Source organism: Phoca vitulina, unplaced genomic scaffold, assembly GCF_004348235.1.
Source record: "Phoca vitulina isolate PV1807 unplaced genomic scaffold, GSC_HSeal_1.0 scaffold79, whole genome shotgun sequence".
NCBI classification, from domain to species: domain Eukaryota; kingdom Metazoa; phylum Chordata; class Mammalia; order Carnivora; family Phocidae; genus Phoca; species Phoca vitulina.
This window is the reverse complement of record NW_022589782.1, coordinates 3,684,312-3,705,638: the sequence shown is the minus strand read 5'-3', so window position 1 is coordinate 3,705,638 and position 21,327 is coordinate 3,684,312. Positions and strand designations below refer to the sequence as shown.

At 53.1% G+C, this 21,327-nt stretch overlaps 1 protein-coding gene across 3 annotated transcripts in view; it reads left to right on the top strand.

Moving 5' to 3' along the window:
- The window catches only part of RADIL (Rap associating with DIL domain), a 116,798-nt gene that overhangs the window by 27,108 nt on the left and 68,363 nt on the right, over window positions 1-21,327 (top strand). For 2 of the 3 annotated variants that reach the window (XM_032394249.1, XM_032394244.1), the window contains exons 1-2: window positions 7,501-7,581; window positions 8,549-8,618. The exons of the other annotated variant lie outside the window; for it this stretch is intronic. In XM_032394249.1, the coding sequence (XP_032250140.1) occupies window positions 7,575-7,581; window positions 8,549-8,618 (77 nt within the window). In that variant the 5' untranslated portion in view covers window positions 7,501-7,574. Of the gene's footprint in view, window positions 1-7,500; window positions 7,582-8,548; window positions 8,619-21,327 lie in introns of those variants that run through there. 3 annotated transcript variants of the gene reach the window in all.

Here is a 21,327-nt window from a genome sequence, read left to right as displayed (position 1 = left end):
GGTTGTTTCCACCTTTTGTGACTGGCTTCTCTCACTCAGCGTGAGGTTTCAGGGCTGGTCCCCGTTGCAGCATGTAGAATCCCCGGCTTGTACGTGATGACACTGAAATTCGGAAGGCGATGGGTCTTGCTCAAGATCACCAAGCTGGTCATATCTGAGCCAGAGCTGATCCTGGGAGTCTGGGGCCCCCGTACATCGAGGGATGCCCTGGCCCCATTGCAGCAGTGGCAGGGACCCCTAGTCTCCAGCGTCAGCATCCCCCGCCCCTCCCCCAGGAGCCCCGTGACTTTGCTGTAGCCCCCATTCCCATTTCCCATTCTTGCCCTCTCCGTGGGTCTTGGTTCCGCCCCGCTGTAGGAGTTTCTTGTGACTGCCGTAGCAAATGACCCCAGTCTGGGTGGCTGGAAACAACAGAATTCTTTCTCTCGTCGTTTAGGAGGCCAGAAGGCCGAGATCCAGGTGTCAGTGGGGCCATGCTCCCTCCAAAGTCTCTAGGGGAGGATCTGGCCTCTTCCAGCTCCTGGTGGCCCGAGTCTTCCTTGGCTTCTAGCTGCTTCTCCGGGCTGCCTCTGTCTTCACACGGCCTTCCTCCCCGTGTGTCTCTTTGTCCAGATCTCGCTCCCCTTTTTCTTACTAAGAAACCAGTCATTGGGTTTAGCGCCGGCTTAACCAGTGGTGGGCCTGTGCCGGCATTTCCTGTCCTCACCTGGCACATAGTGGATGAAAAAAACAGCACCTGTCTTTTAGGTGGGATTAAAAAGTCCTAAGTTGCTTAGACCAGTGCTCTGCTTATGGCCCACGCCATAAACATGCTACCTGTTGTTGTCACTTTCATTTCTAGGAGGACATGTGGTTAAACCATACGTAGGATCCCTGGTCAGTTTTACTGAGGGCTGCAGTTTGCTGGGCAGAATCAGTTTGCGTTAGTTATCTATTGCTCTGTAATACATTATCCTCAGTCACAGAGGTTTTATTTATTTTTTTAGAGATTTTATTTATTTATTTGAGAGAGAGAGTGAGTGAGAGACAGAGAGAAGACAAGCCGCGGGGAGAGGCAGAGGCAGAGGGAGAAGCAGGCTCCCCACAAAGTATGGAGCCTGACACGGGGCTCAATCCCAGGACCCCGAGATCATGACCTGAGCCAAAAGCAGATGCTCAACCCACTGAGCCACCCAGGTGCCCCAGTCACAGAGGTTTTAAATAACGGGAAATCTTGACTACCTCTCAAGGCTTCTGAGAATCAGGAATTCAGGAGCTTAATTAGCTGTATGGTTCTGGTTCATGATCTCTGGTGTGACCAAGATGCTGGGCTGGGGCTGCTGCCATCTGAAGGCTTGACTGGGGCTGGAGAGGCCACTTCCAAGGGGACTCCCTCACATAGCTGGCAAGTTGGTACTGGATGTTTTACCTGGTGCTCCGTGCTTCCCACATGGACCTCTCCACAGACATGGCTCATTGCTCCCAAAGTTAGTGTTCCAAGAGAACAAGCCAGAGGCTCTAGTATCGTTTATGATCGAGCCTTAGAAATCACTCACCATCATTTCTGCAGCCCTCTGTTGGTTACATGTGTTTGCCTTATTCATCGTGGGAGGGGGCTATGCATGGGTGTGAATACCAGAAAGTGGGGCTCTTTGGGTATCATTTTGGAGGTCGGCTACCACACTGGGCAAACATATTGAGGGCTACCGTTTGCTACTCAACATGAGGTCACAACAAAAACAGCGAATGTTTATTGAGCACTTCCTGATACGAGCTGTGCTAAGTACCAATGCATTTAAATTAAACCTCACGGCCACCCTGTGATAGGCTGCTGGTACCCTCCCCACTTGACAGATCAGAGAGCTGAGGCTGAGAGATGGTAAGGAGCTGGTTCAAGGTTATACAGCCCATAAGTGGTAAGGTTGGCATTTGGACTCAGGCCTTCTGGGCTCCAGACCTGGACCTGAACCAGAATGCTGGGACCCAGAGGCTCTTTAGCGGGGGCACATAGGTCCATTGGTTTTGTACTTTTTTTTAGTCATCAAAGTATTTCATCATTTGAATTCTTTTGAGAAGCCCAGTATATAAAGCCAAAATGCAGAGTGTGGGTGTCAGACCTTCACCTTTCAGGGAGAAGGGGGTCCTCAGTGAAACCTGTGGGGTGTCCCCATTGGACCCCCAGGGGGATGGGGAGCCTGGTTTGAAAACCACTGCTCTGGGCACTTCCAGATGGGGAGCCTGAAGCCCAAGGGTGGTGGCTGGGGCGAAGGCCCGTCAGCCCCAAGCCCAGGCCCCTCCGCACCTGCGGGCGGGGAGGTGTGGCTCTGGGGCCCTACCCCTGACCCTTCCCCTGCCCCTTCTCTGCCCCAGGATGGTGGAGCATTGCCTGCACATGTTCGACCGCATGGTCATCTACTTCTTCATAGCGGCGTCCTACGCGCCCTGGTGAGTACCTCTGCGCAGTCCCTCGTTGGGGGGTGGGGGAGACTGGCTTCCTCTCTCTGAATGTCTTCTTCTAATTTGGCTGGGTAATCTGTTGACTCGGCACAAAAGAGTGTAGGTAAAAAGACGCCCTCTGTCCATTCTCCTTCTGCAACTACTTACAACTCTTGTGTCTCTTTCCGGAGTTGTTTTGTGCAAAAAAAGCCAAAGTGTGTGCCCAGAATATTGTAAATGCATCGGTATTCATATTTTTCCTCCTGCTTCTAATACAAAAGGAAGGGTACTATACAAACTGCAGTTTGCTTTTGTTCTCTTGGTAATGTTGCTGGGGGTACCTCTCTGTATTTTAGTACACTGAAAATTTCCCCAGTCTTTTTTTCTATCGCAGCATAACATTTCCTGGCCATCCCGTTTATGGATATTTCTGGCATTGGGGCACTCCGTCCCTTGGCTAGGAGAGACCGTGCCGTAGTGAATCTCCTTGTTTGCGTATCATTTAGCACCCGCGTGTGGATATGTTGGCTCGAATCATATGAAGTTGCTAAGAGGTGGCCTCTTGTGACCTCCAGAAACAGCAGTTTCATGTGGTGGAACCTGATCTTTGTGGCATAAATTCGAGACTTGGATTTCTGGGCGGCAGGGAGCCGGCCTTCTAATTTGGTTAACCGTTGCCAGATCACCACACAGTGTATTGGTTTTAACCTCCCCCCGCCCCCACAGCAAGTGACCTGGAGTTTTCCAACTTGATTTAGTAATCTAGAAAGTTCTGGAATAAGGAAACGCTCAGCTTCAGGCCACATTCTAAAAGCCCACAGAGCCGTTGAGCTCACGTTTGGGGAATGCGTGGCCGGGCGGTGCTGGGGGTTGGGACCCCGAGGGTCTGGCCCCTGGACGGGCATCTGTGACGGGACAGTGGTGGCATGGTGAGACGGGCCTGCGTGCATGCAGCCATGGGAGCTCAGAGGAGGCACTACTGTGGCGTCGGGGCCTCCGGAGGGCTGCCTGGAGGAGGGGTGCTGCTCTGAGGACCCGCACGTGCGCTTCTGAAGAGTAGGGAGCCATAGGAAGGTTTGTTCCGTTTTTGCCCAGGAAATTTCTGTTTTTGGCCATCACAAGTGGGGCCTTCTCTTTCATTATATCTGCTAATAAATGGGTTTTATTTGTATATGCGAAGGTGATTGCTATTTTTTTTTTTAATTTTATTTATTTGACAGAGAGACACAGCGAGAGAGGGAACACAAGCAGGGGGAGTGGGAGAGGGAGAAGCAGGCTTCCCGCGGAGCAGGGAGCCCGATGCGGGGCTCAATCCCAGGACCCCGAGATCATGACCTGAGCTGAAGGCAGACGCTTAACGACTGAGCCACCCAGGCGCCCCACGATTGCTTTTTAAATACGTTTCGTGGAGGTGTGCTGTACCTGGAGAGCATGCGCGGTCATAAATGTACATCCCTGTGAATTTTCAGCTGCTAGCACCCAGATGAAGAAGCAGAACATGTCCAGCCCCCTTGTCCCCCTGGGCCTCCTCCCCTCAAGGTAACCGCAGCTCTGACATATGACAGTTAGGCCTGATTTCTTCTTTTGTGTTAGTGGAGTCCCCATTCTTTTGGATTCTTGCTTCTTCCACACAGCATACGTCTGGAGAAACCCATGGAGTCATCCATCCTCCCTGCTGGACAGGGCCCTCGTGACCATAGCTCGGGTGTCCACGCTCCTGGGCAGGCTTGGCATGGTGCCCACATCTCATACAAGGGTAGAGGCAAACGGAGTATAGATGGGAGGCTGTTTGGTCTGTTTTTAGGGGTGATGGGGCTTCAAAGCAGGATATTGACGTCGTTTTAGTGTTTGGACCGATGGGAGCAGAGGTGCGAGGACAGGCTGGCCCAGGACCTAGGGGAGCAGCAGTGGTGGCCTGGACCCCAGGAGTGGCCATGGGAGTCAAGGGAGAGGAGTGACAGATCGAAAAGACACTTGCAGGCAGCTGAGTAGACTGACTCATGGACGGTGGGAGGGGGTGAGGGGTGCCAGGTTTCTTGGGCCAGCCTCTCCTCCGAAACCAGCCCCGCTGCCGGGTCCTCCCTGGGGTTGCAGGCAGATGCAAGCCCCATGCCCAGCTGGGCTTTGGGAGAGAAGGGGACTTGCTTCTCTTCCCAAAACTGGTATGCTTCTGGCCGTCAGATGCCAAGTGGGCAGGCGTATGTATGGAGGCTTCTAGAATAAGCACAGGTCCTGGGTGAGTGGGTTGTGGGGAGGCCACTGGAGCAGGCCAGGAGCAGGAGAGAGAAACCAGGAGCCACGGGAGGGAGCTCCTTCCACGCGGCCACTTGTGGTCGGCCCCAGGTGGGCCCTAGGCATCACCTGCAGTTGCCAGGGGCCAAGTCATCTCAGGTTTCCTTTCGGATGCGGCCAAGTATAGTCAAGTCAAGTTTTGTGCTCAGCTGCAGTAACTCTTCGACGGGGATTTCTAAAGCAATCCCCTGACTATCCTCCACTCTGTTGATTTAATGGCTGGGTTTCTAGTCTTTATCCCCAGCTGTGACTGACAGAGAGGTACAGACACTCTCTCCTCATGGGACTTAGGGTCCCACAGGGAGCACAGATGTTGACTGTCCCAATACTGACACGGGAATGAGCCACAACTGTGAATGAGGGGTGCAGGTGACGTGTCCTGGTTTGCGAGCCTTTTTAGGAGGAAGAGTTGGCCGAACGTGGGCGTTGGTCGGATGTGCGGGAGGATGTAGACGGAGGAGCTTGGTGACCAGTTTTCCAGCTGGGCACTTGGGTGCGTGGGAAAGGGGGACATGGGACAAGGTGGTATAAAATCATTTGTTGGGTATTTTTCTTTGAATGGCTCTGGTTTTCATGCCGTTCTCTGCAGAGCCCCGGAGGTTCCCAGATGACCATGGAGGGGTGGGGGTGTGAATGACTGTGGGTTCCTCCATCCTTGCCTCAATCAGAAAACCCTATTTTTTTGATGTTTGTTTTTGATAGATTAGACTTACACGTAAGATTCCTGCATACAATCTTTACTTAAAGGGTGTAAAATGCTTGAAAGCCTCTGGCATAGTAGAAAGAGAGGAGCAGAAATATTTGTTTGAAATTCAGCACACTTTTTTGGGGCGGGGGAGCGTTCATTTTCTTCTGTTAAAGTCAAGTTGAAATTCAACGTGATATTTGTAAGAAATGACCTGTGTAGTTCGAGACTCCCTCCCCTTACCCCTCCCCCCCATCCCATTTTATACTCGTCCTCCTACCCATTGGCCTATTTTGTGTCTGTTTGGAGAGCTGTTTAGAATGATCTTCACTGATGGTTCTTCCGGGTAATGAGTCGGGTTATTTTTTTCTACCTTTAAGCTTCCCAGTATAAATTAACTTCTTTATAATAACAATTGGACTCAGAGCCGATTGCTTTTTGGGGGACACGGGTGGGCAGAGGTTGCATATAAGGTGGTCTCATTCAAGAAATTCACTCCGGAAAAAAGTGAAAAAGGATCCCTCCCCTCAAGCACTGCCATCATCAACTGTCCCTTTCTAGATGGAACTCCCACTACCCACTCGACAGGGGGGCTCCGATCGGTGTGCTGCGCATTTACACATCTCTCTTCACGTGTGCAAATAATACAGTCCCGTTACTCTCCCCTCGCTCCCCGCCGCCACACACAGCATGTCTGGGAGATGTCCGCACCAAAGTCCAGATTGTTCTGTTTTCCAAGCTGCTGTGCCCATGCCACAGGATGGTGTATCCGGCAGGGTGCGGTTGGGGGACAGAAACCATACAATGATTTGAACACGGAACATCTGGTATAAAGGATTGATCATAGGAGATTGGAGGAGGGGAGAATTGATTGATGAGCATCAAAGACAAATCTAGGGAAGCTACAGAGTGGCAGAAATAAGGGACAGCTATGACCAGCCCTGCTCCATCCAGGGCAGAGGTCCCCCCGCGTCCGAAAGGGCCTGACCTTTGCCCACAGGATGACAGAGAGGCTGCTGGAGAGGGCCATGGGTGTGGCTTGCTGGAAATCAGCCCTCTGGGGGTGCTGGGGGAGGCTGGCCACTGGGGGCCCCGAGCGTTACCCCTTGTTCCGTGCCGGGGAAGCTGCTGGCTGCTGGGGGCTCCTGGAAGCAGCCGCTGAGAGGCCCCTGCGGGAACCCCAAGCGTTTCGGTGCAGGTAGTGTATAGGGTGGAGGTCAGGCAGCTTGCCGGGCAGGGCTCCCCACGGGGGGCCCCCAGTGTGCAGGTGTGTGGGGCTGAAGAGGGGGTGCGGGAGCAGCTGCCCGGCCTGGGGCACAGGCCTGCGTTGTCCCCTGTGCCGCCACTGTCCCCTGCATCCACGGCTAGAGCGCACGCTGTGGCCAGATGCTGGAGAAAGCCGCGGGGAAACGGCCTCAGCCCAGCAGCAGAGAGAGAAGCCTGCTCTCAGAGCCTGGTGGGCGAACTGCGGGCACCAGGAAGGAAGACGCTCTCCTCCCGCAGAGTCTCTTCACTGCCCTCCCCCAACAAAGCTTCACGTCGTGCCGGCCGGGAAGCAAGAAGGCACGTGGCCCAGCTCCGTTAGCTTGGAGCCGGCGGGAAGGGTGACTTCGGAGCCGAGAGGCAGTCTGTTGATAACCAGCACAGACAATTACCATCCTTCTATCACCTTCCCCTTCTGATAGATAGTTGGGTGCTTTCCTGGGTGTCCTGTTGGACCAGGGCTGTGATGAATGTCCTCTTCTGTGCCTCTGTGCGCGGACGAGACCGCATTTCCTTGGCTAACCCCTGGGGCTGGAATGACGGGGTCACTGGACATGCACACCTCGGGTTTGATAGATTCGGCCAGATTGCCCTCACACAGGCTTTATGCTTCTGCCCATTTGAGATGCCCTTTGTCTTCGCGCTCGGACGGTGTCCGTTTTGCCAATTTTCCTCTAATCATTGCTTATTGTTGCAGTCAGTTTCTCTGTCTGTCTCTCCACCCCGAGAGCTGTGGGGCACAGGGCTGCTCTGGGGTCAGTCTTCCTGGGAGGGGCTGGGTCCCAGGGGGCCCCCCTCAGGCTGTGCCCTTGGCTTTCTCTCAGGCTGAACCTTCGGGAGCTGGGCCCCTGGGCCTCCCACATGCGTTGGCTGGTCTGGATCATGGCCTCGGTGGGCACCATCTACGTCTTCTTCTTCCATGAGCGGTAAGCCAAGGCTGGGTGCGGGCGCTCAGGGCTCAGGTAGGCTGGACCTCCTCTCTGTCCTTGGGGAGAAGAGACCCCAGGATGACCCCGAAGCATGAGGGCACAGCTCTGCCCGGCGTCCAGGACTCAGGCCCATGGATGGCCACCAGAGCCACAGCCCATAGGGTCAATCTGAAGAGGTTTTATTTATTTTATTTTATTTTTTTAAAAGATTTTATTTATTTATTTGACAGAGAGAGATAGCGAGAGCAGGAACACAAGCAGGGGGAGTGGGAGAGGGAGAAGCAGGCCCCCCGCGGAGCAGGGAGCCTGATGCGGGGCTCGATCCCAGGACCCTGGGACCATGACCTGAGCTGAAGGCAGACGCTTGATGACTGAGCCACCCAGGCGCCCCCTGAAGGGGTTTTAAAAAAGACCTTGTGGGTCACGTGTTACCCACCTTCCCTAAGCTGGGTTGTCAGATGAGGGGAGAGGCTCCAGGCTCTCTTCACTTCCGTCCCACCGAGTGAGGAAAGAAACAGGGCTATAGAAGCAAAGGGGAGTAACTGACTTCTGGAATCTCCAGGGAGGGCAAATCGGTGTCAGCCTGGGGAGCCGCTGGGATGGACGGAGGGCAGCTGCCTGGGCCCCCGGGGAAAGGTGCTGGGATCACACAGTCATGACGGCCCCCGCCCGAGCGCGGCGAGGGCCCGCGTGCGTGCTGTACTCAGCGGGGACAGCCCTGGCCTGTCATCCCACCCGTGGAGACCAAGGCCCCGAGGGCAGGACATCCGCCCAGGGCCACCCAGCTCTGCCCGTGCCTGCTGCGGGTACCTGGGTGAAGTCAGAGCCCAGGGGCGCTGGGCAGAGGGCGGAGCTCTTCTCACTCTTTTGGTTGGGGTGTCCCCTCCTACCCAGAGCGGGGAGCTGTATGCCGTTCCTCATGGGGAGGCTGTCCCGAGGCCCAGATGGCTTGTCTTCCTGCCAGGTACAAGCTGGTGGAGCTGCTCTGCTATGTCATCATGGGCTTCTTCCCCGCCCTGGTCCTCCTTTCAATGGTAAGTCCCACCTGCCCGGCCAGGGGGCTCCCGGCTTGCTGGCTCCCAGCTTGCTGACTCTCTCTCTCTCTCTCTCTCTCTCTCTCTCTCTCTCTCTCTCTCTCGGGATGGCCGCGTCAGCCCCTCCCCGCGTCAGCCCCCTCCCCGCGTCAGCCCCCCTCCCCGCGTCAGCCTCCCTGTGTGTTTAAGGATTCAATAGGAAGACCAACAGAGAGGGAATAGGACGGTGCCTGGGACATAGTTAAGTACCCAGTCGCTAAATTAAACCTGTGATGATAACATCTCTGGCCGTGGAGGCAGAGCTGAGGCTCAGGACTTCCAACCCTGTGCAAGGTGTTTGCACATCCTAAACGGCTTGTCCGCACAAGAGACCTAAAGGGGCAGCCAAGGTTCCTCCCCTGCACAGGTTCTGAGCCCTTACAAAGGGCAGGAGGCCTACTCGCAGGATCTTCCTTTCTTGTCCCTGGAGATGCATGTGATGTCCCGTTCAAGACACCCAGGCTGGCCCACACTCGTGTGCAGCCGCTGAGTGGCTGAGCCGGGATTGGGCCCCATCACTGCTGACCGTGGGGACTAGGACCTCTGGGCTGCTCTGCCTGGGCCTGTGAGGGGCAGAGTCCAGGAAGAGAAGCAGCTGGGGTGGCCACGTGTGGAGCACATCTCCTCTGCGAACCTCAGTTGTCCCATCTGTCAAGTGGGCACAGTAAACTCACCTGCCTGGCACCCTCCCTAGTTTATCTTACACTGTGATTATTGGTAGGTGGTAAAATTATTATGTAGTCAAGTCTAGCAGGTGTTCTGTTTTTTTTTTAAATGTTACAGTTTTTACACAAAAAAGTGGTATGGTTAGGAAGGCCTTCCTTTTCTCCAAGTTCACGTAAATATTTACCTGTATTTTCTCCTGTTTCTGTTGTGGTTTTACCTTTCCGCTGTGGTTTCTCCTGGACGTGGTGATTCGTCCCTGAGCCCCTAGCCAGTGATGTCAGTTATCTGCCATTTAAACGTGCTCCTTTGGTCACACATTAAATTCACACGTATATGTGGGTCTGCTTCCAAGATTTCAGTTCTGTTCCGTCCAGGGACCCATCTCTATCCTGGCACCAAACCGTTTTACGTAATCTAGCTTAATGACGTTTTAATCCGTGGCCCTGTCAGTCCTTCTGCTCAGCATTTTCCTGATGATTTGTATTTATTCTTATAGACTGCCTTCTCCCCCTGCAAGTTCATTTTTATTTGAATATATATATATTTATCTATTAAATTGTATAATATTAAATTGTGTAATTTATATAAAATGTTTTAAACATGTTAAAGTTACAAAATCTATTTAAACTTATTTTTAAAATTTTAAAGAAGTTTATGAAGAATATTAAATAGTACATTGTATAATTTATATTAAACAAATATTAAAGTTTTAAAAATGTTAAAATTTATTTAAATTTATTTTTAAATGTTTAAAAATTTTATGAAGTATGTTAAATATTACATTATATAATTTATAGTAAGTAAATATTTTTAACGTTTAAAAAATTTTAAAACGGGTGCCTGGGTGGCTCAGTCATTAAGCGTCTGCCTTCGGCTCAGGTCATGATCTCAGGGTCCTGGGATCGAGCCCCACTTCGGGCTCCCTGCCCAGTGGGAAGCCTGCTTCTCCCTCTCCCATTCTCCCTGCTTGTTTCTCTCTCTCGCTGTGTCTCTCTCTGTCAAATAAATAAAAAATCTTTAAAAAAATAAATAAATTAAAAAATTAAAAAAAAATTAAAAATTTTAAAACATTTAAATGTATTTTTAAAAAATTTTAAAAATGTATAAGAATATTAAAATAAATATTACATTATATCATTTATATTAAATAAAAATTTTTAATTTTTCTGAATTTTGAAGAATTTAAATTTATTTTAAAAATTTTATGAATTATATTAAGCTAAATATTACATTGTAATATTTGGAAATTTTTAAACTATTTAAATTTATTTTTAGATTCTAAAAAATTTTATGAAGTATATTAAATATTACATTATATAATTTATATTAGATAAATATTTTTAAAAAATTTAAAAATTCATTTAAATTTATTTAAAAATTTTTAAATTTCATAAATTACATTAAATGTTAAATTATACAATATCCATCAAATTATGTTTAAGTACATATACATATACTTATATATAGTAAGGGTGTATTTTAATACATAGTCACTGCAAAAAATAAGTCTGAAGATGTGTGAAAGAGCCAAGCCCTCCTCCCCTCGCCCGCAGTACCATGCCCCAGCTGCAACCACCATTCAGTTTGTGTGTCCTTTTTATTTATTTATTTATATGCAAATCTATGTGGATATGCAGACATACGGACTTGTTTGTTGTTCTTCTACAAAAACGAGGTCACACAAAACGTCCGGCTCTGCAACGTGCTTTCCTCACTTAGCACGTGCCGTGGGTGCATCTCCATGACTGCCACGTGGAGTCATGCCTGCCTCGTAAGGTGGTTGTGAAGGCTCTGAGGTGCGAGCAGGTGCGGGCAGGTGCGGTCAGGTGGGGGCAGGTGCGAACAGGTGCGAGGAGGCACTAGGTATTCCTAAAGCTGTTACTGTGTCATTAATATTCCAGTATGATGCTCTCGAGGACTGAGGGAATCAGTGTCCACAGGGACGATGAAATACTATGTAGCTGTTCAGGAGCTGGAGGTGGCTCTCGCTGTGGGATGCAGACTGGTCCCCCACAGAGCAGTTAACCCAACGTGGAGTTGCAGCATGGTGGGGATGGCGTGAGCCCCTTTGTCTGGAATGATCAGTTCCTGTGCATAGTACCTACTATGAAGTGCATGCATATCGTGTGTTGCACGTGGGGAGAACGTTTCTGGAAGGATACTGTTAACAGTGGTAGCCTGTAACATGTGTACGAGCGGACCCGGGGGAGATGGGGGGGATGGTGTGGCAGGTTCTTCGCGCTCAGTCTCTGCCATTCCCTTTAACCACCAACCACTCAGGGGTTAATAAGTGCTTGTCTCTGACGGCTAGGACGACTCCTTTTTTCTTAATGTTTTTTGTTGGGTTTCTCTAAAATTCTTCACCCTGGACATGCATTACTTTTAAAAAAATTGTGATACAATATACATAAAACTTACGATTTTTAACCCTTTTAAATCTATAGTTGAGCGGCAGGAAGCATGTTCATTTTCGTGCAGGGGTCGCCACCAGCCATCTCCAGAACTTTCTCATCGTCCCAAACTGAACTCTGTCCCCACGAAACACGAACTCCCTGCTCCCCCTCCCCCAGCCCCTGGTAATCTACTTTCTGTCTCTATGGATTCGATGGACTCCGGGGACCTTGTATGCATGGGATCCTACAGTACTTGTCCTTCTGTGCCTGGCTCCCTTCACTCAACACCGTGTCCTCCCGGTTCATTCGTGTTGGAGCAGGTGCCAGAATTTCCTTCCTTTTTAACTCTGAGTAATGTTCCATGGCATGAAATCCCACGAACAACAATTTGTTTATCCATTCATCCGTCTACGGACATGTGCGTTGCTCCCACATTGTGGCTGTCGTGAACCTGGATGTACCAGCATCTGTCCAGGTCCCTGCTTTCGCTTCTTTGGGGTACACGCCCAGATGTATTAATTTTTAGAAAAGACAAGCTAGAAAGTAGTCTTCGAGATTTTGGTAGAAATGAGCAATATTTGAGAATTAATTTGGGGAGAATAGACAACACGTGTTGAGACCTCCTACCTGGGAATCCGGGCTGGCTCGCCATCCACGTCTCTTTTCGTTTTGGGGCGGTGGGGGAATGGCGGGGGGCTCCCAGCCTTGCTGGCTGCTCCTCTGACCTGTGCCCCACCCTTGTCCTTGCCGACAGCCCAACACCGAGGGCATCTGGGAGCTGATGACCGGAGGGGTCTTCTACTGCTTGGGCATGGTGTTCTTCAAGAGTGACGGCAGGATCCCCTTTGCTCACGCCATCTGGCATCTCTTTGTGGCCTTTGGCGCTGGCACCCACTACTATGCCATCTGGAGGTACCTCTATCTGCCCAGCACCCTGCAGGCCAAGGTGTCCAAATGAGGTGGCCCAGACTGCACGGGGCAGAGCATCAGGAAAAGTGTTTCTGTGAACTTTGGTCCAGAGCACAGCGCCCAGGCCCGTCTGCGTGTCCACGGGCAGAGCTTTTGATGGGTCCGAGGCCAGAATGTCCTTCGGGTCCCAGGTGAGAAAGAAAGCATTTAGTCATTTTGACAGAGGAGAAATTAACCCTGTAACGTGTTTCTATCCTAGGCAAGTGTTTCCTAATACAACCAACGTTAACGTCCTCAGAAAAGGGAGCAGACACTGTCCTGGCAGATTGGGGGACCCTGGGCCCATATTCATTCTTTAAGGCCCTCAGAACGCTATTAGGGAGTCAGGGGATTGTTTGTACCCCATTGGCCAGGGCCTCCTCTGCTACCAAAGTCCTGGCTGGGGAATTGTGCCCTGTTCAGGGTAAGTCACCCAGCCTGTAGATCAGGGATGGTGAATATCCGTGACCGTAGCAGACATCACCAATCAACTGCAGTATGGTGCGGAATCAGGATTCTTCTTCAGGAGGTGCTCTGGGCAGCCACGACCTATCCATTCAGCACTCACGATGGCACCCCTTAGCCTTTCCTGTCTGATGTGCTCTGCAGTGGGATCACGGCCAGACCGTGTGGGGGAGCCTGCTTATCTCCTGACATGACACCTGTCCCTACTGGGGAAACTCCTGGGGCAGGCTGTCTGGGGGGCAATGAAGGGAGACTGAGGCAGACAGCCCGAGTAGCCCCTGGCCTTCTGCTGCACCATAGCTGGTTCTCAGTACAGAGGAGTGAGTGAGTGGTGGGGGTTGGGGAAGCGGTTACTTGGTCATTTCTTCTGCTGAAAAAATCCAGAGAAATTATCAGAGCCATTCATTCGGGGGGCAAGCAGATCCTGGGGACTTGCTCACCTGCTCCAGATTTAGGGCTTGTGATGCCAACATTCAGATTCTTGCTTGGTGCCAATCAGCAGCCCTGGGAGGCTCCTCAGATGAGCCCCAGAAGGAAGGCCTCGCTAGTTTGATAGGGATCTGGGCAGAGCGTCTCCAGTGTTGGGATACCCCCACCTCTGAAGTCTCTAGTAGCCCAATGACAAGGCTTCCAGGGACCTGTCCTCATAGCGTCCCCCCAGGCCTGGGCTGGCCCCTCTGTAGCTGCCACTTGGACATTTACTGGGGAGGGGATCCAGGCCCAGCTCCTGAGCTGCACAGGAATCTGGAAATCTCTGAATCAAGCATCTCTCAAGGTAGACAGGCCTCAGCCTATGGCTATCCCAACCAGAGTTGGCTGGGCCAGGACAGGATGCCTTATGCTTAGTTCTTAGTACATTCCAAGGTATTTCAGGGTTCCAGCATCTGGAATCCCATGTACCGATGTCAGTATTAAATCATCAGACACATTCCTCAGACAGGTGGGTTCTGAGCTGGCAGATGCTTTGGGGGTAAACTTTGTCCACTTGCCCCATGTGTGTGTGTGTGTGTGTGTGTGTGTGGTCTACACTGGCACTCCCAGCCTCTGGAAGCTGCCTTCATCTGGTCTGCCCACCGTCATTTGAGGTCAGGGTTGGAGGTTGGGGTGGGGAGAGGAAGCTTTGTGGGGGAGGGCCCCCTGGGGAGGGGCTTGCCGGTGATGGGGTGGGGGGACAGGGACACTGCAACAGTGATCTCTGCCTGGGCCTGAGGCAGGGGGAGGGGGTTCATGTTCGCTCTTGGAAGCCGGTCAGGAATCTCCCAGAGCACGGCACCAGCACCACACCGAGGTGCTGTCCATGAAAGTCGTGTCATTGAGGTGCTGATGGGACAAGGCCCTGTTACAGGACAGGGCTGGGCAGCCTGGGACACTGACCTGGGACATTTTTAGGGGTTCTGGAGCTGAGCTCCTTATGTGACACCTATATGTCCTCCTGCCCCCTCCTTTTGGCTACTTGATCTTGCATTTTCCCCAAGACATCCTGCCTCTTTATGCCCCACCCCTTTGGAGGTGCCAGTTGACCCTCTCACCCACCCATCTTATTCCTACTCATACTCCAAAGCCCTGCTCAGGCATCAGTATTGAGGGACTTCTGGCCTTCCTAGGGGCTCCTGCCTGCTTCCCCCCACCCCCCGTGCTTACCTGCACTGAGGCTCAGAGCTCTATCGTTCATCACCCTGGTCCTTGCACCTGCCTCCCACCCCAGGAGCTCTTTAAGGGAGGAGCTCTGTCTTGCTGGACTTGACATCAAATCTGGCTGCTTCTGTTTGTGAGGGCTTGGGCCAGTTCCTTAACCTCAGTGTCCTCTACTATAAGATGGGGACAGCAAGGCCGCAGCTTGCAAGGTTGCTTAAAGATTTGGTAAGGTAACGAATGTGAAATACCCAGCCTGGTATTCTGATTAGCTCCCTTAGCTGCCCACTTGGGAAGCAGCCTTTGATAATGAAGATGACACTCTTCCAGAAGCGTCAGCTGTGCTAGCCAAAGGAGTGAATCACTAATGGTAGAATTTTCCAACTGTGGACAGGCTGGTGAGGACACTGTTCTGCAGGGCGTTGACCACATTCCTTCCCCTTGGTCCAATTTAGGATGTTTCCCATGAACCCTTTCTCTTCCTCATCATCATTGTGAAAGTGAGTTTCCCAGCATTCCGTTTCACCCAAACCTAGGCCCTGGACCTCCTCCAAAGTGTGTCTCCAGCAGTGGAGGGAAGGAAAAGACGTTCCTCAGGCCAGTCCCTCCTGTGGGTAAGCATTCCAGTCTGCGCACTGGGCGTGTGGGGTGGAGAGGGCAGGACACTGGGAACTCAGATGTCAGCTCCCTCTTCCTGGCCACCTTTGAGGCTGTCACATGCTAGAACAATCCGGCGAAGAGGCTGTCATGCCCCAGGGAGCCAGGGAGGAGGTCGGAAGTCCTCTTTGACACTCCAGGCTCTTCAGCAGCTGCTCCTGAGTTAGGTGGGCACTGCTGGGTTGGGGTGAGGGGTGGGAGCTGGTGAGAAGTGCGCATGAAGGCAGGTTCAGGAGGCCCCACTGCTCGGCCGGCCTGGGGGTGACACCCTGCTTACTGAGTCCCTTGCCCAGCCAAAGCAGGTGTGCTTGCTGGTGGACGGACCTGCCGGCCAGATGGCAGGATTTCCCGGACAGGCCCTAGGCGGAGCTTGCCGAGGGCTGTCCCCAGGGCCAGCAGCCTCTCAGGCCAGGGGGCTTTAAGCCAGCATCACGGACCAGAGCTGCCTTTTTCTCTTGATTGGAAATTGCACATATGGTGGGAGCAGGGCTGAGCGTCCTTCTCCCCATCAGCATCGGGCTCAGGCTGGGGAGAATCCTAGGAAAGCTCTGGGCAGGGGCGGGGGCGGGATGGGAGTTGCGAGGGGGCCTAGATGGAGGGCCTAAAGCCAGGCTGCTGGTGGGTGGGGGCCCCTCACAGTGGGGTGACGTGCAGGGCTTCCCGAGAATGCTGCCGTCCTGGGTTTTCAGGGCACCAGGCTCTCTTTTCTGTATTCGTCTGCAAATGCTGCGGTGCTCCGAATGTTTTCCCACAGCTGGGCTGAGCCCCTGCATTTGGAGTCAGGCCCCCGTTGGGAAGAAGGGGCGGGAGGGCAGCTCAGGTGCTGAGAGGGGCAGGTAGAGGTCAGAGGTCTGGGAAATGAACCTAGTGACTTAGCCAAGAAGGCACTTGTCACCTTTGCCCCCCGACACTGCAACCAGCTGCTGAAAGGTGGGTTCTGGGAACCACATCGCGGGGTCCCGAAGGAACCTGTGGCCGTCCCAGCAGCTGGTCCCATGTACGCTGACACGTACGCTCACAGGTATGGTGCAGGGGTCTCTGCTAGAGCTTCCTAGACGCTCTGTCCGTTGATTGACACTCCCCTCTGCGGGGTAAGGATCATTGGCTGAGCTTACAGAGCAGGAAGCCAGAGCACAGAGAGGTTTGGCGACTTCCCCGAGGGCACCCAGCATCTAACCAATAAAGCCAAGCTTTGAAGCCAGGACTATCTAACCTCCAAGTGTCAGGTCCCACGGCCAGGTCGCCTGTTTCCAAGGACGTCCACTGCCCCCATGTCTGTCCTCCAGGGAGGAATGCTGGGCTGAACGTTTTTAATGAGTTCAAAAACAAAACAAAACATGGGTGTGTAGCATTTGCTGATTTCCATGGTGTCAGTGCACCCATGGCCGATTTCAAGCCACCAGGGTGACATCACTGAAGATGTCTTGGGAGGGGATGCTCACGTCTGGCCCTCGAAAGCCCGCATGGGCCCACCCGGCACTCCACTGCCCCACTGCTTCCCGCCTGTGCCCCTCACGGAGTTGGCCGGGGATGCCCGGGATGCCGAGCTGGGAGAACACACCAGCTCTGAAGGGGTCCTGAGCTGCCTGGACGCTCCGCCTGTGGGGTCTGGAACCTGGAGCCAGGCCGACCCGCTCCAGCTCCAGCCCTACACAGGCCAGCACACAAGACCCTCAGCTCCCTAGGGTTTGGCCAGGGAACCTCTGCAGGGGTGTGCTGAACCCCAGATCCCAGCTGCCACCCACCTAGGACTGCCGCTGAGCCAGTAGGTCAGGACGGCACTCTGGAGTCTGGACACCGTTTCCGGAAGCCGCACTCTGGAGCTCATCTACTTTGAGGCCATGCCCTGCATGTTAGTGATGGGGTTCCTGAGTCAGACGCCAGAGGACAGACTCACATTCAGAAGTGGGGGACCTAACCAATGCTCTTGCTTTGGGCTCTTTCTTATTTCGTTTCCTAGATTCATAATATTAATACCCTTCAGCAGCCTGTGTTTCTACACAGGCCATTCCTGAAATTGGGCTCTGTCCCTAATGTTTCTTTTTTGTTTCTTTTCTTTTTCTTTCCTTTTTTTTTTTTTTTTTTTTTGCCCCTAATGTTTCATAAGCTCTGTGCCAAGCCCTGTGATTTATATTGTCTTTACAGGCACTCTATGAGGTAGGTATGATCCCATTTTACTGATGTGGAGACTGAGGCTCAGAGAGGTTAAGTAACTCATCCAAGGGCACACAGCCGCGGGCCCTCCCCCACTCCACTGTCTGCTCCCTAAAATGCTGGCAAGTCCATTTTAGGGTTCCCAGCCTGTGGATAGGGGCAGTTGACATGCTGGTGGGCTCCATGTTTTTGTTTCAGCTGGTCCGTGTGCTCTGAACGCTTATACCGAAGGTCTGAGGCTCGTTCGCTAGCCCCATGTTCAGGCCAGCGTTGGAGACCCTGGCAGAAACTCCCACTCAGGCTTTCAAAAGATGCGTGTTTGGGAGAATGTGTAGCCATATGGCGCCTAGCGGCAGGGTGGCTGGGAGGAGTGGTGCTGCCCCCATCCCCGGGCGTACTCCCAGGACCTCCTCCGGCCCGAGGCTATAATGCTCAGCACAGGAACCGGGTTCCCTGTAAAGGGCTCCAAGCCCAGGTCCCGGTGGGGCATCCTGCCTGGGCACGGGTGGCTGGCAGGAATCTGTGGATCCCAGACCCATTGGCCTTTATGGTTGACTTACTTGAGGTGTGATGTGCAAGACTGGGAGCCTGAGCAGCAAGACCTTGAACACGAGGCAGAAGGGGTGGGACAGCTCGGTTCTGTACACAGGGGGTGGGGGTGAGAGCAGAGGAGTGACATGCCCGGGGCACAGAGCCGGGGAGAGCTGGGGCCGTTGCCTTCCCCTCCCACACCCCTCTCTTTCCCCGGGCACCGTGGCCACTCCTGCCCCCTCCAGCGACAGAATGTGCAGCTGCAGCCTCTCTCACAGCCCGGTGGCTCAGGTGGCGTGGGGCCTCCGGGTCTGGCAGGGAGGAAGTGCCAGACCTCCCTTGTGGCCTTATTTTCCACGTGTGGATGTGATGCACCTGAGCTTCCCACTTGCTGTGTGACTTGGGGCAGATTACTTACCCTCTCTGGGCTTCCATCTGGTCAGCCGTAAAAGGAGCTGGTGGTTTTGCTCGGCTGATTGTCAGCTGCTGGTCCGTTTCCAGACTGTGCATGTTAGGGATGGGCACAAAGCCCAGATGGGTGGGCTGGGCTGGCTTGACTCAGCACGGTGGACCCTTCCCCAGTTTGAGGTGAGGTCCCCTGGGGGAGCAGGGCTGTGGACTCAGCTCCTCCCCAGAGCAACACTGAGGCCCTCCTCCATGCACAGACTCCTCTGACGGATAACGTAGGGAAAATAAAGGAATCCCAAATGGACTGAGAAACACCAGCTACCGAGTAAGGGAGTGCTGTCCCTATGGTAGCTGTTAGGTGCAGGTGGCTAAGGCAATTAAAATTAAATTAAAATAAAAACTCAGCGCCTCACCGGTACTAGACGCATTTTAAGGGCTCAATAGCCACATGTGGCCAGAGGCTACCTTTGTGGACAGCACAGAAAAAGACAGTCATCACCCTCCCAGAAAGTTCCATCAGACAACACTAAGTAGATCAGTGTTTCTCAAACCTTTTTTTTGGTCGTGGAACCCCTTCGTACCCTTAAAAACTACTGAGGACACCAAAGAACTTTGTTTATGGGCTATATTTAATATTAACATTCATCATAGTAGAGACTAAAACTGAGAGTATTTGAAAGTACCTATTAAATCACGCAGAGATAAACTCTTTACACGTTGACATCAGTAACATATTTTTCTATTAAAAATAACTATATTTTTCCAAACAAAAAGAGACTTAGGAGGAGGAGTGGCATGGTTTCATGATTTCATGTTCTTGCAAATCTCTTGAACGTCTGGCTTAGCAGAAGGCCACAGGACTCCCCTGCCTGTGTTTTCGTGAGCGTGGAACAATCACCTGGTACTGTAGTCTCTGGAAACGTTTGCCTGAAGGCAGGACAATGTTATAGTGTAATTATGAAAACCGCTTCACCTTGCGAGCCCCCGGAAGGACCTTGGGAGACCAACATTGTGGAGAATCACTGATCTAGACTTTTCCCTCTGTTTTACAGTGGATCACGAATGCCGAGCGAGGGTTCGAGATCCCAGCCCAACACTCCTCATTTTAGCCCGTTTTAGCTGAACCTGGAGACGTGGGCAGGACGGGTGTGAGCACCGGTCTGGGACACCCAGTTCAGGCGGGCGCGGCATGTCCACTGACTGTGCTCAGTGCCCAGCTCCGTACCAGCGCTTAGTTGGTGCTCCGCACACATTTGTGGGGGGAGCAGGGGGAGCTTGGTCTCCTCCTCTTCTGAGGTTGGGAAGGTGTGGCTAGGGAGCCTCGTGGATGTGTTGGCCCTTTGCGTCCAGGGCCGGGCAAGTTCCCAACCGTGGTCCGCGTGGACACTGCCCTGGCCTTTACTCTTGGCAAGTCTGAACATCAGAGGGCAAGCTGGAGTGCTAGTAGGAGGCTCCCGGGTTGGTTTTTCCCAACTCAAGTCTGTAGTGGGTTTGACTTTGCCCGAAGTGGGTCCTATGCCTGGGCACTGCCCAAGAGCTGGTTTTTCTGGAAGATGTGGAGCAGCATGGGGCTTGAGCTGTGGAGGAGGGAGGGGAGCACGGGCCTGTTCTGCAGGTGGTCTGGTTGGTAGTGGGGGGCAGAGCAGAAGAGGGAGGTGCGGGCCGGGGAGGAGTTGCTACCCGCAGCATGGCGGCTCGGGCCTACGGGATGCCGTCCGACGCTGTCCCCTGACTGTGGGAGATGGGAAGTCGTGGAGGTGTTGGGGTGCTCTGCATGCTTACGGCATCCTGGAGACCAGTGGTTAAATATCTCGGGGCGGGCAAGTCGTTAAAGCATGAGCGGTGTGAGATTGGCCTCGGTGGGAATGTTGACACCATGGGAATCAGCAAAGGCTACAGATCAGAGCTTACTATTTTTGGAGAGCTGTTGTACCAGCATGCTGCAGCCTGGGCACGCCTCTCTGCGTCCCACCCCCTCTTTATCGGCGTAACAGGTAATATACACACGGTTCTGAACGTGGACACATTCACATTCTTATATAGTTCTCCCGGCAAAACCAGCAAGACGGGGAAACTGAGGCTGTTTGGAGAGGCTGCGAGACTTGCCCAAGGTCATCCCTGGTGCAGGGCAGGGCTGGAACCCAAGTCACGGCCCTTGGGTGTCACACCCTCCTCCTTCCGCTGTCTCTCTCCCTGAGAGCTGAGCTCTGGGGCAGAGGATGAGGATCTCCTTAACGTCCTTCCGGGGCCCCATTCTCCTGACTTGAGCAACGCCATCCTTTGGCGGCTCGGTTCCTGCTCTCAGTCAGTTTTGCCTGAGCCCTGAGAAGCCTGAGGATGAAAAGCGGGTGTTCTCTGCTCCTGCCTTTGGGAACTGGCCGGGGCTGGGACACTCTCTGGGGGGCGAGGACACTGGAGCGCAATGCCTCCCCTGGGGCCTGGCAGCCATTGAGCCCTGAGCTGTCGGGCGGCCCTTCGTCACTGGGGCCCAGTGGGCAGTGGGGCAAAGCCACGGCTGGTTATCCCAGGTCTGCGTGGAGTCTCTCTGCCCACACAACCTCAGCTCGTAGGTGTCCTGACACCTTCTCTCTGCAAAGCTGGCCTCGTGATGAGCTCTCAAACCCTCCTGTACCTTCGTTGTGGCGTTGGGCAGGGGGTCCCGCATCCCAGCTGCGGCCCGCACCGGGAGGCCTCCCTGTACCTCATGGGATCTGCCTGCCCCATCATGGGGATCAGGCTGCAGGCTGCGTGGGTCAGCTGTCCTCCATTTATTCCCAGACGTCAGTGTTTTCCAAACCTTTTTGATCAATACCCAT